At 38.6% G+C, this 16,415-nt stretch overlaps 2 protein-coding genes across 3 annotated transcripts; one reads left to right on the top strand and one right to left on the bottom strand.

Annotated features, from left to right (window-relative positions):
* Positions 1-4,407: 4,407 nt before the first annotated feature.
* LOC149085118 (uncharacterized protein F54H12.2-like) lies at positions 4,408-5,691 on the top strand. Its single transcript, XM_089233882.1, has one exon. It carries the CDS (start codon positions 4,408-4,410, stop codon positions 5,689-5,691), a length of 1,284 nt encoding a protein of 427 aa, XP_089090008.1.
* Positions 5,692-7,773: 2,082 nt separating this feature from the next.
* Positions 7,774-15,611, bottom strand: LOC149085117 (uncharacterized). 2 transcript variants are annotated; one of them, XM_089232926.1, is made up of 4 exons: positions 15,163-15,611; positions 13,971-15,069; positions 11,554-11,613; positions 7,774-11,448 (listed from the first exon to the last, which is right to left on the bottom strand). In XM_089232926.1, exons 2-4 carry the CDS (start codon positions 14,121-14,123, stop codon positions 7,837-7,839), a joined length of 3,825 nt encoding a protein of 1,274 aa, XP_089089052.1. In that variant the 5' UTR covers positions 14,124-15,069; positions 15,163-15,611; the 3' UTR covers positions 7,774-7,836. The 2 variants fall into 2 exon arrangements, with proteins under 2 accessions (XP_089089052.1, XP_089089053.1); XM_089232927.1 differs by having other exon boundaries at positions 13,971-15,611.
* Positions 15,612-16,415: the final 804 nt, after the last annotated feature.

Genomic DNA, 16,415 nt, shown 5'->3' with positions numbered 1-16,415 from the left:
GTCAATTTAAAATAATTATGGGAAATATTTTGATTTTAGTTTCAACTTCACGAAAAGCCACAAATAAAATTAAGTTTTTACTTATGGAAGAGTACATATAAAAACTTTGCCCAAGAATAATAAGAAATCACCAACGAATAAGGCAAATATACGGAAAAAATATACAAAAACTCCTGATTTCTGTATTTTCATTATTTGTTGATTATTTCTTAGTAAGGTTTTACTTACCTGCTAAAGCAAGCTCTTATAATCTTATAATTTAATTCATTATAAAAGTATAAATTTATTCATTATAATGGTGAGACCCAAAATAGCTTTGATACTGCTGCTTGAAATCCGTAAAATGTTTTTTTCTAATAGTTTCGATGCTACCTCAAAAGTGTTCGAAGAAACTTGTATTAAAGTTCTATGGTATGATTTCTTAATGAAAAACTGATGAAAAAGTTTAGAGTTTGAGAAGCTATACACAGGCTGTCCCAAATTGTTTACACAGCTGTTTTGCACAGCTATCTTTGTAACTGTTGACTTCGGAACATACTTTCAATTACAAAAAATATTCAAATATGACGTGCAGTTACTTAAAATCTCAAATTTTGTTTGAGGGGTCGATAAAGAAATTAGTTTTTTATACAGTCCCAGTGCTCGGATACCCATTAGAAAGTTGTTGCTCTGTCCCTTCCGAAGCCAAAAAAAAAAAAAAAACAACAAAAAATCGAAACGGTATAACGATTTTTTCACATTTTTGGAGCTTTTTTCCCCCAAATATCCTTAGTTTTTCGAATTCGAATATCTCAATGAGTATTGCACTTAGAAACGTGGGGTTTTTTTTTGTTGGCCTCAGAAAAGATAGAGCAACAATTTTTTAACTGGGTTTTTGATCAGACGGGGAGTGTATAAAAAGTTAATACGAATTTTGAGATTTTAAGTCACGACTGCACGTCATTTGAAAACTTTTTGTGATTGAAAGTATGTTCCGAAAGTCAACGGTTGAAGAGATATTCGTTGTGCAAACAATTTGGGACAGCCTATATATTATCTGTAACATGTATAGTTATAAAAAAATGAAAATATACAAATTATTTCAATGAATATTTATAATTGCAACGAATCTTTCGAAATCAAGGCCACCCACCCACTTTGGGGAGAGCATAAACCAGATGGCCTCTCTAAGCAGTCAGTGGTTATGTCTGTTTTGAATAATTTCTACGAGCAATTGTCATATGAATTAACACTCAAGTTTAAACAGATCAGTGAAAATCATAACAAGCACAGCATATAATTTAAGCCGCTGTGGTGGTCCACCGTCACCACAGTGGTGGTCAGCTGAAGTTTGTTTTCTGTGGTTCCCAACTTCAAGGCGCGAATGAGAGCTGATCTCCCCTTTAAAAAGTCTCGCCACAGAGAGCAACAGACCTAAACACTACAAATGTAATTCAATCATAACACATCACTCACTTCACTTCGGAAATATACTTCGGCAGCACTGAAACATCAAACACAACACTACATACGCACTCAGACTGTTAGGTACACATACAGTTACACTTCCGGTACATCTCACTAGGTAGTAAATCACCCATAGATGGTGATAGACCTGAGTTGTGCTCGGTTTGAAAGAAAAAAGAAAGCATATAATTTAGGTATTATAGGTCATCATGTTTGTTAGACTAAAAGTGCAAAAAGAGATGTTCACATGGGCAATTTGTCTGTTGTGACTTTTGTATTTGTATTTGAGAATGACGTATCTAAATTTCAGTACCATTTAAATTTTTTATTCTGTAGTATGGGGCGATAAGCGTAATATCGAGAAAAAACCATATATAATTCCTTAATTCCCCTTGCCACATTTCTCGGTGAACCGTTAATCCTAGAGGCATACTTTCAATTACAAGAAGCATCCAAATAATGTGTAGACCTCAGATATGCCAATCATATTGCAAAGGGTTCTATAGATATATAAAAATTAACTTTTTATACGGACACCCTGTCGTCAAAAACCCAATTAGAAGGTTGTTGACCTGAGTAGTGGGAAAAGGGGGTTACTGGAACAAAGGACTTAGTACAGTCAAGGCTAGGACCGGAAAAAGGCGCAAAAGGCGTTCGATGTACGCATGCGCGTCAGGAGGTCCCGGTTTTATCCCCCCCCCCCCATTATAAAAGAGGAATGAACCCGTGTTCCACTTTCACTCCGATTAAAAAAAAAAAAATGGAAGATGTATACCGAAATCCGAAGAGTGAGGGTAGTTATGGTGGTGTCGAACCATTATATCGAGCTCTAAAAGGGGAATTTTCTCGAACAAAAATAAGAAAGTGGTTAGAAGGGGAAAAATCTTACACACTCCATCGTGAAAGAAGAAAAAAGTTCCCCAGGAACCGTATTATAGTTGGTGCAATGAATCAACAATTCCAGGCTGATTTAGTTGACATGAGAAACCTGGTAAAATACAACGACGGTTATCAGTATATCTTAACGTGTATTGATGTGTTGTCTAAATATGCTTGGGCCATCCCGCTCAAAGACAAAACGGGGCGGAGCGTGGTGAAAGCGTTTGATCAAATATTTGTCGAAAGGCAACCACATGTTCTGCAAACGGATAAAGGCACCGAATTCAAGAATAAGGTCTTCCAAAAGTTTCTGAAGGAAAAAGGGGTCAAGTTCTTTACGACAGAGGATGACGTCACAAAGGCTGCGATAGCAGAAAGGTTCAATAAAACGCTGAAATCGAGGATGTGGCGATACTTCACAGAAAATAACACGCATAGATACATAGACGTGTTACAAGATCTGGTTTTTGGGTATAATAATAAGTTTCACAGGAGTATAATGATGAGTCCTACCGAAGTTAATAAAGAAAACGAAAAGAGGGTGTGGGACAACCTCTATGGGAAGAAAAAGGTTAAAAAAGTAAAACAAAGGTTTTTTATCGGTGACCAGGTTCGTATTTCTCGTACGAAACACCCTTTTGAAAAGGGATACGAGTCTAATTTTACACATGAAGTTTTCGTGGTGGATGAATACATACCGAGGGAGATACCCGTCTACAGACTAAAAGATTTGATGGGTGAAAAAATTAAAGGGACATTTTACGAACATGAAATGACGAAGACCACACTAGAAGACACCTTTCCTATAGAAAAAATTCTAAGAAAAAGGAAGAGGCAAGGTAAAACAGAGCTACTCGTAAAGTGGATGCATTATCCAGAAAAGTTTATATCATGGATATAAATACAGCGACTCAATCCATCTTTACTCATTTCAACAAGATGGCTTCGTTCTACTTAACGCTCCCAAGCGATTCGAGCATGAATTTCTTTCCTGATAACACCCTTTCCAACTTCGTCACAAAACTCCCCAGCGCGTTAGAGTTTGATTCGGATATGGAAGTAGCTCTATCAGAGCTGATATTTCCCCATTCTTTCCACAACATAACGGAACGGTCTAACAGCTTTGAATTTAATTCTGGAGATGGAGTGATAAAAAAAGGTGTCATCCCTTGTGGTTTCTACGAGAGTACCACAGACCTGATTAAGGTGATGACGAGAAATTTTAGAAAGGAAGATATTGATTTGATTTTCAACAAAACCACGAAAAAAGTGAAGGTGGCTACGAGGAAAGGTGCTAAGTTAATTCTACATACAGGAATAGCAGAGAATCTAGGTTTTGAACCCGGTGAGATAAAAGGAATGATGATAGAGGGGCCTTTCACGGCTGATCCGAAACTAGACTTTCATCTGTTGTACGTTTATTGTGATATAGTCGAACCGCAGATTGTCGGCAACACCTTTGCCCCGTTATTAAGAATCGTAAAAACCGAAGGACACGATGGCGACATCGTCAACGCAGCCTTCGAGAGGGGTCACTACATCCCTCTAGCCCGAAGGAGTTTTGAAACAGTTCACATTCATATAAGGACGCACACAGGTCATCTCGTGTCATTTGAACGTGGGAAGGTGATAGTTAAACTCCACTTCCGACTGAAACATTTATGATGTCTTACCGCCCGTATCGCTGTTGTATAGACAGCGTAACTGATTATTACGTCAACCAAGCGGGTCAAGGTCTTGGATATTATCAGGGTATACCACTGCAACGGGGTTACGGTTTCGGTTCAATATTCAGCTCCCTTTTCCGATCGGCTATGCCTTTGTTCAAAAAAGGAGCGAAGGCTCTTGGCCGTCAGGTTCTCAGGTCAGGTGTAGATTTTGCCAATGACGTCGTACAAGGTAGAGATTTGAAAACAGCTGCGGTGGAAAGAGCAAAAGAGGCTGGTCGCTTGCTGAGTGATAAAGCTTCTACGAAAGTTAAAACAATGCTCGGAGGACATAAAAGGAAACGCTTAGCGAGAAAAAACGTCATTCGTAAGAAAGCTAGGAAGGCAACAGCACCCGATATTTTCGAATGAGAAGATGGCTCTCATCATGACAAACTCACCCGAGTGTCTCAAAAGCGAAGTAGATTTGTTCGCTTTACCCCCTACTCAAACCGCCATAGAAGGTGGAGAATGGATTGAATTTCTCCCACTTTCCAGTATTAAAGACGGTCCGATTGAGTTCAACATTACAGGTAGCACCGAAGATTACATAGACCTATCTTCCACACAACTACACGTCAAGTTGAGGGTCACAAAGAAGGACGGTAAACCACTTCTTGATACCGACCTAGTTTCTCCTGCGAATCTACCGCTACATTCCCTCTTCTCCCAAGTGGACGTCTCTCTCAATGGTAGGAATATCACGAATTCGTCTCACACCTACCCTTACAGAGCCTATATCGAAACTTTGCTGAACTATGGTCGAGATGCGAAGATGGGTCCCCTCACTATGGAAGGTTTTCACAAGGACACTGCAGGTTCCATGGCCGACCACGAAAATAACGAAGGTATGAAAGAGCGGTCAAAACACATTGCAAACAGCAGATCTTACGACCTATTGGGAAGAGTACACTGTTCACTTTTTTTTCAACAAAGACTGTTACTCAACTTGGTAGATGTTAAACTTAGATTAGTGCGTTCGAAACCATCGTTTTTTCTAATATCCTCGACAGCTGATTATAACGTGCACATAGATCATGCCAGCCTCTTTGTAAGGAAGGTGAGAGTTAACCCAGCTGTTGCCATCGGGCATGCTAAAGCATTGGAGAAGACCACTGCGAAATACCCTATCAATAGAGTACTTTGTAAGGTTTACTCTGTGGCACAGGGAAGCATGTCATTCGTCCAAGACAATGTGTATCTGGGTGCAATGCCTCAACGAGTTATCATCGGCCTAGTTGACAATGAATCTTTCAACGGTACATTTAGAAGCAACCCGTTCGATTTCAAGCATTACGATCTCAACTTCGTCTCCGTATATGTTGATGGTCGACCAGTCCCCCACAAACCCCTAGAGCCTAACTTTGAGACCGGAAACACCGTAAGAGCCTACAATAACCTGTTTCGAGTCGAGGAAGATCGTGGCATAGACATAACCAGAGAAGAATTTCATAGTGGTTACACTCTATTTTGTTTCTCCCTACTCCCCGACCAGAGCGACTGCGGACACTTACACTTGGTGAAACATAGTAATCTACGTGTGGAACTAAAGTTTGCGAAAGCACTACCTAAAACCATCTCGGTAATCATATATGGTGAGTTTCAGAACCTTATAGAGATAACAAAATCGAGAAGTGTATTGTGCGATTTCTCTGGCTGATGGATTCCGAACAGATTCGTCGAGCACTCCGCAGAGACCCGAAAACGAAAAAAGTTTTCAGGAACGTTTACGCTAGTGACGCGTTGCCTTCGAGAATACGAAATTATCCTACAGCTCTGATCGTTAACACAGATACCAGTGCAGAGTCTGGAACACATTGGTTGGCTATATATCTTCATGACAATTTGACCGCGGAGTTTTTTGACTCATTCGGAAGACATCCTTCAAACTTTCAGAAAGGTAATATCACGAAATTCCTGAGAAGATATCAACGACTCACCTACAATGACGTGGCGCTGCAGTCAGCTGATACCCAAGTTTGTGGCTATTATGTTATTTATTACGTGTACTGTAAATGTATGGGTGAAAGTATGAATTCTATTGTATCTCGCTTCAATGTGAACAACGATTTACGTGTGTTTAACTTTGTAAGAAAATACTTTTCTTTTTAATAAAATTGATTTGCACAACTCATGTCTCATCATTTTTCACGATGGAACCGTTAACGTTACACCATCCATTCACTGCCGTCTGTGCAGGTGCAAGCGGTAGCGGGAAAACATATTTTTTAAAGGGTCTGCTCGAACATCGTGAAAGGCTTATCAAACCTTTACCGAAACGCGTGATATGGTTTTACGGAGAATCTCAGCCACTGCACGAGGAAATTAGAGATGTTGAATTCCGAGACGATTGTAATTTCGAGGGAGTCTCCAATGCCTTACTGATTTTCGATGATTTTATGTCAGAGTTATCGGGAGAAGAGAAAATGGTTAAGCTATTTACTAAGTATAGCCACCATCGAAATTTATCGGTTATCTTTGTAACTCAGAATTTCTTTCATAAGAAACTGCGGGAAATAACGCTAAACGCGCATTATATTTTCCTGTTTAAAAACCGGAGGGATTTGAACCAAATCACCCATTTGGGGAGACAGTTGTATCCTACGAAATTAAATTTTTTCGAAGAAAGTTACGCAGATGCAACGAAATCTCCGTATTCATATTTATCGATCGATCTTAGGCAAGAAACGGATGAAAAAATGCGTTTACGCACCAACGTGTTACCCACGCAAACGCAGTATGTCTATCAACCGAGACGTTAAAAGACTGGGTACGTCAGCGACACTATTTATTCAACGATATGTCCGCGAGGAAGCAACAAGTGCTGAGATTGTTAAGCGGATGTCCTCAAAGACAACGTAAAGAATTATTGAAGCGGTTACCAAATTCTGACATCAAAACCGTTTGTGAATGTGCATTGAATTTACTGCATGGTAATATCCCAATATCCACCCTCCAAAAAGCTAAACTTCAAAAGTATAAAGGTTTGCTCCGTACGTTAGCAAAGAGGAAAACACCTCTTTATAAAAAGAGAAAGATCCTCATACAAAAAGGTGGTTTCCTTCAAGTTCTTTTACCCGCTGCAATCGGTTTGATTTCAAGTCTGATAGGACATGGAATTCGCTAAAAAAGTTATGGTACTTGTTCCAGAAGATAGAATGAACCGCCATGTTATTAAAGAGCCGCAGCTTACGGAACTAGATACTGAAATGGCGAAGATACTGAACAGTGAATTACCGAACGAGGTTAAAATAAAGTTTTATCAACAGATTTTGAACAAGAGGAATACTGCCTTAGGAAACAATTCGCCACTCGACCGTTTCGATGAAGAAGAAGAAGAACCTAAAATGCGCGATCTCAGTAAACCGCCGTTGAAGAAAAGTGCATCATCTGATATATTGTTAAATTTACCGAAATCTCACCGTGAAATATCGGGAAAAATTATAAGTCACCTTAAAGATTACCCAAATGTTATCAAATGGTCACCGAGCGGTCAGCTTGTGTATAAAGGGGTGGAGATAGATAATACAAATATTTCCGAACTGTTATCCAGTGTCGTGAGCATTCAAAAAAAGAAACCTGTTCCGGGTGAGAAAGAGTTTCTTCAAGGTTTATACGAGATAAGTTTACCGCATTATTACATAAGAAATAAAAAATATATGAAAAGATGGCTTGAGTTGTAAAAAACGTACTGGAAATAAAGATTTTCTTCTCTGAATTGTGTCTCCTGTTGTTAAAAAAAAAACACACACACACAATCGTTTAGAAACATGTACAATAAGCATTTATTTTTCTGTTGGTTACATCAACTTTCTTCTTCTCCGTGGGGATTAATCGCGTGGTGTCCATAAGCTAATGTTGAGACCCCATCATCTAATATATAGCGTTTGTCATCAAGGGGACAAAGACTTACTTTTCGTACCATGGTTGTGTGGAGTTGGTGCTTAGTGTTCGTGATTTTTACCATCGTATGTCTGTACCGCACTTGATCGAAAAGCGAAGACTTGTACAGCTCATGATGCAGTTGATTGCGGGAAACGGTTTTGCTGACTCCCTTGGCCGTTTTCTTGTTTTCCTTAGCCGTAACAATGCTGTACATTTTTGAACGAAGACCGACAAACGATAGAATGGGGTCACCGGGGCATTCGTCCTTCATCAACCCGAGCACTGCTTTGTTATGAGGGTTGTAAAGGGTGTGATTTGGAGGAAAATTTGAAGTGTCGAATTCGTCCATGTTGGATTTTATCACGCGGTGTAGATTTTGGGTTTCGATTGCATACGTTAGCGAATCTGTGTCGGTGAAGAGAAGTTGCGCTTTTTCTCCGAACCGTGATTTAACCCACCGATAGTGAAAATCATAAATTTTGATTTTACTCACGTCCAGAACTACGAAACCCACATACATAGGACGAACTAATTTCAGTTTTAACCTTTTCATTTTTATGGCAACCAATCCATTGCTAAAAATTCTGAAGGCTTCAAAGGCTGGGGATGCAATTAATTTTTTAGCTTTTTTCTCCTTATGCACAATTTTTACGTTAACATGCTTCCGCTGGTTTTCCATGGTTTTCCCGAATACTGCATTGTTCATCAGTTTGAAGAACGATTTTTCGAAATCGTTCGAAGCTGATTGACGGCGTTCGGTATTAAAGTCAATGTACGGTTTCAGCCACGGTTTTTGATTGAACTCTATAACCCTTTTTATATATTTTATTTTGAGACCGAGGGTGAGGTAGAGTTGGAGGTTGCGATAATGTACTACATAGTTTTCTTTGTCGTATAAATTGGGAACTAGCTTTGTGCATTCGGACGGTTTCCCCTCCGGGTTAATTTTCCCCCACACGCTCTTCATATGGTTTGAAAACAACTTTTCTGTTATCACCATGTTTTCAGGTGCTAGCGGATAATCGTTATGGTCATTGTGAAGTTCTTTGGGGTATTCTAGCCCGACTTCCAAGACATATCCTTTCGGAGAGTCCTCGGGAACGTTTGCGATGTCTATGTTAGATATTTCCTCTGTGCTCAACCATCGGAAACCTGAATATGGTAGGTATTGGGACATAGCGTAACCATAAAGGTTATTTGCATCCCAATACACTATTTCTTTGGTCGGTTGATTGGGTTCAAACTGTTCGCTGTATCGGCTGTTAGCCTCAGCGTAACGATGGGTGATCATAGAAACACCTCCTCTAATACCGGATTCAAAAAACAAATGCATGTCTATGTCTGTGAGAAGTTCCAAATTAATATCGGTCATCCTCAGACATGCCGAAAAAGCCAAACCAGGGCCTGTATACATATGCGCAGGGTCAATTTTGTAATAGCTCATGCTAAGGTTCCTGAAACGTTCGAACACGTCTGCTAGTAAAAGCACGTCTGATTTTACGTAAAGGTCATGATAATCACCGAGATGTTGAATGCCGAATTTTTCCCATACGAGTTGTGCATGAGTGTAATCATCCACACTTATATCGGTTCCAGTTAGACTGCTGAAGAAAGCTTCGCGGGGTGGTAATTCAGTCTCTGAAAATCGAGAGAACGAGTCGATGTACTCGTACGGGTACACCCCTTTCCTCACAAGTAGGTCAGCATCTTCGAAAATGCTGTCAGTGAATCGAAAATCTGAACGGGTAAGATTGCCAACCAACTTATCTAAAGAAGCCGGTAGGAATTGAAATGAGTCTAAGAAACGTAAATCCCCAATCGAGAAAGAAATGTATTTCTCCAAATTATTAGGGATGACTGAGATATCCTGATCTTTGAAGAGCCCTGCCGCCTGCATGACTAGATGACTGTCATACCCTCTCAAATTATGTATTATTACAGGTACATGGTTAGAATATTTCAGCTGTAAATTGCACGCGTTATGCAACGCTGCAACGAACTCACCCGATATGTGGTCATGGTGTCGAACTCTATCACCACCCAACGGTTTCTCACACGTCATACATACAACAGCATCCTGAAATTTTTTCTCGTCTTCTTGGGATATGTTAAGGGGCTTCACGGTGTTAAGAATGTTTTGAATGCTAGCGTTCTCCTTCACCAGCATGTGAAGGAATACCTGCACACAATCTTCTCCTCTATACACCACTGGGGGTTTATAAAGTGTGGTGTCAGGGCCTACTATAATATAACTGAAACCACTTGGTACATGTTTTTCTGTGTGGGTAGTGGATGAGTGTGTTGGGTTCGGAGTACAGCAAGAAATTTTCTCTAAGATACACTCAAAGTCAGCGTAAATCGTGAAAGGAACACGTAGCTGATACTGGTGCTGAGTGAATCTAAGCCATTTTTCATCTTCATTAGGCATACATATTCGTTGTAGACCGTGAGGTTTGCAATACTCTTTATGTTCGACCAACAAATTTTCTCTAGAAAACCTGTGTAGACAGTAAGGACAATAGAACCGAGCACCTTTATGCTTAGTTAGAGGGGATAACAACCTACTCATGTTTTTTATTAGACTGTAATGACTGGTATTTTCGTTACATATGTATAGCAAGTCAACGTGGTGAAGACGTTGGGTTGCCTCTGTCACCCTCATCGTGAAGATTTCATTATCCGCTAACCCATAGACATTGACAGAAATGTGTGGGTTCTGTTCTTCAAAGCGATTTATTTGGGTTATTTTGACTGGGAGCTCTATCCCACCCATGTTCAACTCATGCTCGAACTGTAGATATTTTGATACTCGTTGCGGATTCTCGTCTTGGGGGTGAAGGGCTGCTAATACACTCCAAATAAAACATTTATTATCCGTGTTTGAGATGTTTATAATCGCTTTTCTGTTCACGATTGATGGAGGTATGGGTAAGTAAGAAGCTGCTGCTAATGGGTTGTAGGCAGCTATATTCAGGTCTAATTTTAAAACCTTATCAAAGACCCACCCGCTGCCCATTCTTGTAAACTCGTCGAGCGAAGACAGAATTTTTTTGATAGCTGAATCTATCTTATCACCGAGTTCATCCTCAGAATGTATGAGTTCCACTCTCGAGCGGAAAAAAGGTTGTATAAATTCAATTTCATTGGATTCTGTTCTTCTTGAGAAGAGAACGTTCAGCACAATATAAAATTTAAGAGCCTTTTTCACACCTACTTCCCGGAGTATGATGTTTTGTATTTCGACTCGAACCTCGTTAAAGAAAAGAATGGGGTCATATGCGTTATCGGAAGTTGGTTCTATCACTATAACTGTGAAAGTGTTCAACGCATCTTCCTGTTGGTTTGGGGGAGCACCCGCCCCATGAAAGCATTGCCGCTCGTGATTTCGTCTGTTATCGCCTCGGGAAAAGCGTCTGCTGCATTTTCTACAAGTAAAAATTTTTTCTTTTGAGTGGATTCTTGTATGTCGACGTAAATCATGTAGCCTTTTAAACACCTTACCACAAGTCTTGCAAGAGTTCGGTTGCGCATCCTGAAAGCAGAAATGCAACAACGTCTGAGAAATAATAATAAAATTCTCGAATCCTTTCATGTGTTTAAGTTTTTTCCTCAGTAATCTATAAATTTGATTACTTACCGTCTGTTTCGATGTGCCTGGCAAGCAACCATCTTGTTCATGAGAGTTCGATTGCGCATCCTGAAAGTAGAAATGCAACAACGTCTGAGAAATAATAATACAAACAGATAAAATACCTGACGAAGTGGGTACAAAAAATCTATTCATTTTATCTAAAATAATACACTATTCATATAAATAAAAATAGTTGTCTTATGGAAAAACAAAATACGTAAACATCAGGTACCCATAAGATTAAATGGCAACATCAAACACTATAATGAAAGAAACGGTCATGGTTGACGATATGGGAGAAAGACATTAATTTTATCGTTATGTGATTTTTATCTCAATCGATTCTTATGTCAGACATATCATTGACTATCCATACTGAAGTTGCCTTGTGCAGACATGGTTAATTATTATCTGTTTAATATGCATAAAAATGTGGAATTTTGATTTATGGTTTTTAAGTTTTTTCTCTTCTGGGAAAAAAATATTTCTGACCTGTTCTCAATTAATGTAACTCTTAAGTTGTTCACATCTCTCATATAGCACATCGATTTGAGTCACTGAGTATATAAGCGACTTTGAAGTAATATTCACAGGAAAACTCTTAGGGAAACATTGGAGTTCATTCTCCAAGATCAGATCTTGGTTTACCAGAAAATACCGGTCCTTTTTTATAAAACTTTTACTTCGTTTCTTAACCCATTAACGCCGGTTGGTATGGAAATTTGCCATTCGAAATTTTAATTTTTTCCTTTGTCAATAAATGGCTGAAGTGGTATCCTCATTATTTTTGTTATTCTCCGTTAATGGGTAAATACGAATTTTGAAAATATGTCTAATAGATTTGATTAAACGAGTAGAAAAATCTAACGCTAACAAACGTCAATCCGGAAAAGTTTTGCGCTTCATAAAATACTAGCTATAATACCCGACGTTGCCCGGGTTTTCTTCAATGAAGCTTTTTGGATCACTTGATATCTCCCTCTTTCTTTGAGGGACATGCAAACCGTGTCTAAGTTAACCAATATGATGACTCAGAAACGTAGAAATGTATATATTTTTTTTTCCTTTCTTAAAGAGAGCTAGGTATTTCGACCCTTCAAGTTATCCATCTGCCTATTTCAGCTTCCGCAAATGCTTGGTTAAAGCTGTGGAATTTCTTCGATGCACTTTATGGGTCCATAATTAATTTTAAAAACAACTTAAACTATATGAATTTATGCAGTTGAATATTAACGGAGACATTAATTTTCATGCTTGAGAAGATATAAATGAAAAGTTGAAAGCAATGTTATTGCATGAATATCCAACTCGAAAATAGTCCCGACTAATTACTTCGTATTTAATTTTTTTTGGGCTTCGTATCTCTAAACGGACTCAATATTTCAAAACTTGAGAATTCAATACAATTTTTTAAATGAATTATGTGGTGTAAAACCCCACTAAATTTCTGCATTTCTATAGTAAAATCAGCAATTTTAACACTGATTTCAATGAGGATCACCATTTTCCAGGTCCTCAAAGCGATGATGATTATAACGTCTATTCGAAAAGCCTCATTACTGGGAGTATTGAAAATGTAGCAAACCATTATAAAGGCATAAACTATTATACATACACTGACAGAAGTGACAAACCATTAATAAAGGCATATCTGAAACGTATTGTTAGGGAACCACGGTAACCAAAGCAAACGTTCTGAAAGTAATTGTTGAGACCCAAAACCCATTTGTTGCCAGACAGTTTTTCACCCATTTACCCAGGTCTGACAAAAGTAGCCTATTGTTTAAGTCGGGTCCCATTTGGTACATATGCAAAATTTGACGACGATCGATCTAAAATTGTAGATTTCCATAGAGAATATATACACACACAAAATCAATTTATATATAATGATATCCCCCCAAATACTTCAGATCTCATGTGACCAAAGTATGATTATTTTGAATCAAACTAGCCCCCTCCCCATTATAAAACCCTTTTTTCGGTGTTGATAAATATTTATTGTTCAATAAAATATAAGAGAATTTATACTCAGTTGGATACATAATATAGTAACCGTCAATGCTTTGCAATGTTCTAGAAACTTGGGAATTCATTGTCTATTAAAATATTTTGATTCAAATGCACAATGACAGAATTTCATAAATTCTACGAAAATTTTTTTTTCTTCCTATTATTTGAACTCTGATTTGTGAAAGTTAAAATGTTACTGGGTTGGATCTAATGTTTAGAGTTCAACCAGTCTTCCATATGGGTAACGTGTAATCCAGTATTAGAGAAAAATCCCTGTATTTGAACCGGAAAATTTAAACATTTCAAAATCAAGTCTTTCTTCAAACCCAAACATAACATATACTAATAAGTAATACTAATTAGAATTAATTGTAAAATAAATTTGAAGTAATAATATCAAAAGTACTTACAGTAACTTTCTGCTTTTTCGGAGAAGACGGTGTATCGAAGAAGTCTGGTTGCACTTCGCTAAAATGTTCTTCGATTTCGTAGAAGTCGCACAACGCGTTCAGTTCGTCAAGAGGTATGCCAAAGTCCAGAAAATCTTCGTTAAGATCCGACATCTTTCAAGTGAGGAGAGTTCATCAAGCGGATGGGGTTTTTATTCACCTAAGGGGGGGGGGAAGAAGAAAGTTGATGGGGCTATTTCCCTCATAGCATCCAACAGGGTAGGGGATCTTTACGTGAATAGAGGTCCTTCACGCGTAAAATAAAGTTTTCAAAATCTAACTTGTTTAAAAAGTTCGGATGAACATTCAAATCCCTAGCAATACTCTTCATGTTAATTTTAGCGAACGCCCGGTTGAAATATCGCACGAGTCGTATGTCAAAAGATTGGCTTAAACAATCATGAGAACTCTGACCCGGAGCATCAAGATCGCATCCATCACACTGGAAGATGTCGTTGATACATTCCTCGAGCATGTCACTGAGTTTTTCAGCATATACAATTTCAGGATCCGCGGTCTCTGAAAATGATCCGTTTTTCTTCATGCAATCCTGCATGAAGTCGATGCACTTCACACGTCTTAAATACGACGAGCACTTCGCTGCCGGATCAGCTAACTTCATGAAACAATCGCGGTAGATTGTTATATAGTTCTTAGCCGTATTGAATGTACCGTCTTCTTTTTTGTAAATCGGTTGAAGCAACACCTTTTCTCCGTCTGACTTCACCAACAGATCTTCGCATACCACAAAAAAGAATACTTTTCGGGGTTCATTCGACATCATCTCCCGTAAGGTCTCAAATACGTAGGGCGTCATCGATATCCCTTTCTTTGTAGGGATAAGGGATCCATCTCCACCAGATTCAAACATTCGTAAGTGAACTTTTAAAGTATTTTTGAAGATGACTACCGATAGGTGTACGCCATCACATACGGGAAACATGCTCACTTCGCTGGGTGCTATTTTCGGACGTTTCATCGAGTTGGTCTCATCTTCCTTCTGAACACGTTTTACGGCGTTCATAGTATCCTTGCTGGATGTTGTTTCCATGGCAGATAACTGAAAATATAATGAAAAATATTTTATCGTCTATCTATAATTATTTAAAACGAAAATAAAATAGAATATAAGAAATATTAAATTTTTACTTACACGAGAGTTCGTGAAGACGTGGAACTACTTCAGGAGCAGCAGATGAAGCAACTGAAAATGAGGGTAGCACCTGTATAAATAGGTAGTTGGCGTTATCCGCTTGCGGAAGAAAATGCAGTGATTTAATATGAGAATGCTAGTGCGTTAGCAGGTGTTCGGACCGAAAGTAAAAGTGGCTTTTTGTCAGCGGTGAAAGTTTTCTTGGAAAAAAAGTATATGCTATATTCCCACAGGTTAACAGGTGTTCTATATCCAAAGGAAAGGCCAGCAAAAGTAGGTCGAGCAAGGTGCATCTTCTGAGAACGCCCCCCTTGAAAAAAAGTATATCCCATATTCCCACAGGTTAACAGGTGTTCAATATCGAAAGTAAAAGTAGGTCGAGCAAGGTGCACCTTCTTGAGAACGTCCCCCGGGTGAACAGGTGCATAACGATCTTCTCCGAAAGTGAAAGTAGGGGACAGGTGCGATTTTTTTGAGAACATCATATTGGGTATTCTTTTATAACGGATCAATTATAATTTTCGTATGAAAAAAAGTCCTGTAGAATATATTCCCGAAGTTCAAGGACCCTATGAATAATCCCCCCCAAGAAGCACCTGACGCGCATGCGTACATCGAACGCCTTTTGCGCCTTTTTCCGGTCCTAGCCTTGACTGTACTAAGTCCTTTGTTCCAGTAACCCCCTTTTCCCACTACTGACCTGTTTCTCTTGAGGCAAAAAAAAAAAAAAAAAAAAAAATACACACGTTTCTAAGTGCATTATTCACTGAGGTATTTTATTTTTTTGATGACCTCAGGAGAGACATGGCAAAACCATTGTAATTTGGTTTTTGAGGACAGCGTGTCCGTATAAAAAAATTAATTTTTATGTTTTATTGTTGTATAATAATTATACAACATGTGTGAATGAGGTATCTCAGTTCTACAGGTTACTTGGATACTTTTTCTAATTGGAAGTATGCCTCTAGGATCAACGGTTCACCAGAAATATGTGGCAAGGGAAATTATAGAATCACCCTGTATATATGAAAAAACTGTTATAAAAGAATTATTTTGAGGTCAGGATGATGGTCGATATCTAGAAACGCAAAAGGGTTTCATTTTTATGGTTATATCATTGAATAAAAATACTCTTCTCTAGCAGAGAGGGAAAACCCATATTCTCTCATTGTTAGAAAAACTCGGAGACCCGATTATTTCCATATTTGAGTCATTTCGCTGGGAAAGCTGTACGTAGCGCGTATCAGCAGAAG

Source organism: Pholcus phalangioides, unplaced genomic scaffold, assembly GCF_987345545.1.
Source record: "Pholcus phalangioides strain wild (caught in Gottingen) unplaced genomic scaffold, Ppha-v1.0 ptg000007l_1, whole genome shotgun sequence".
NCBI lineage: Eukaryota > Metazoa > Arthropoda > Arachnida > Araneae > Pholcidae > Pholcus > Pholcus phalangioides.
This window is presented reverse-complemented; position numbering and strand designations above follow the sequence as displayed.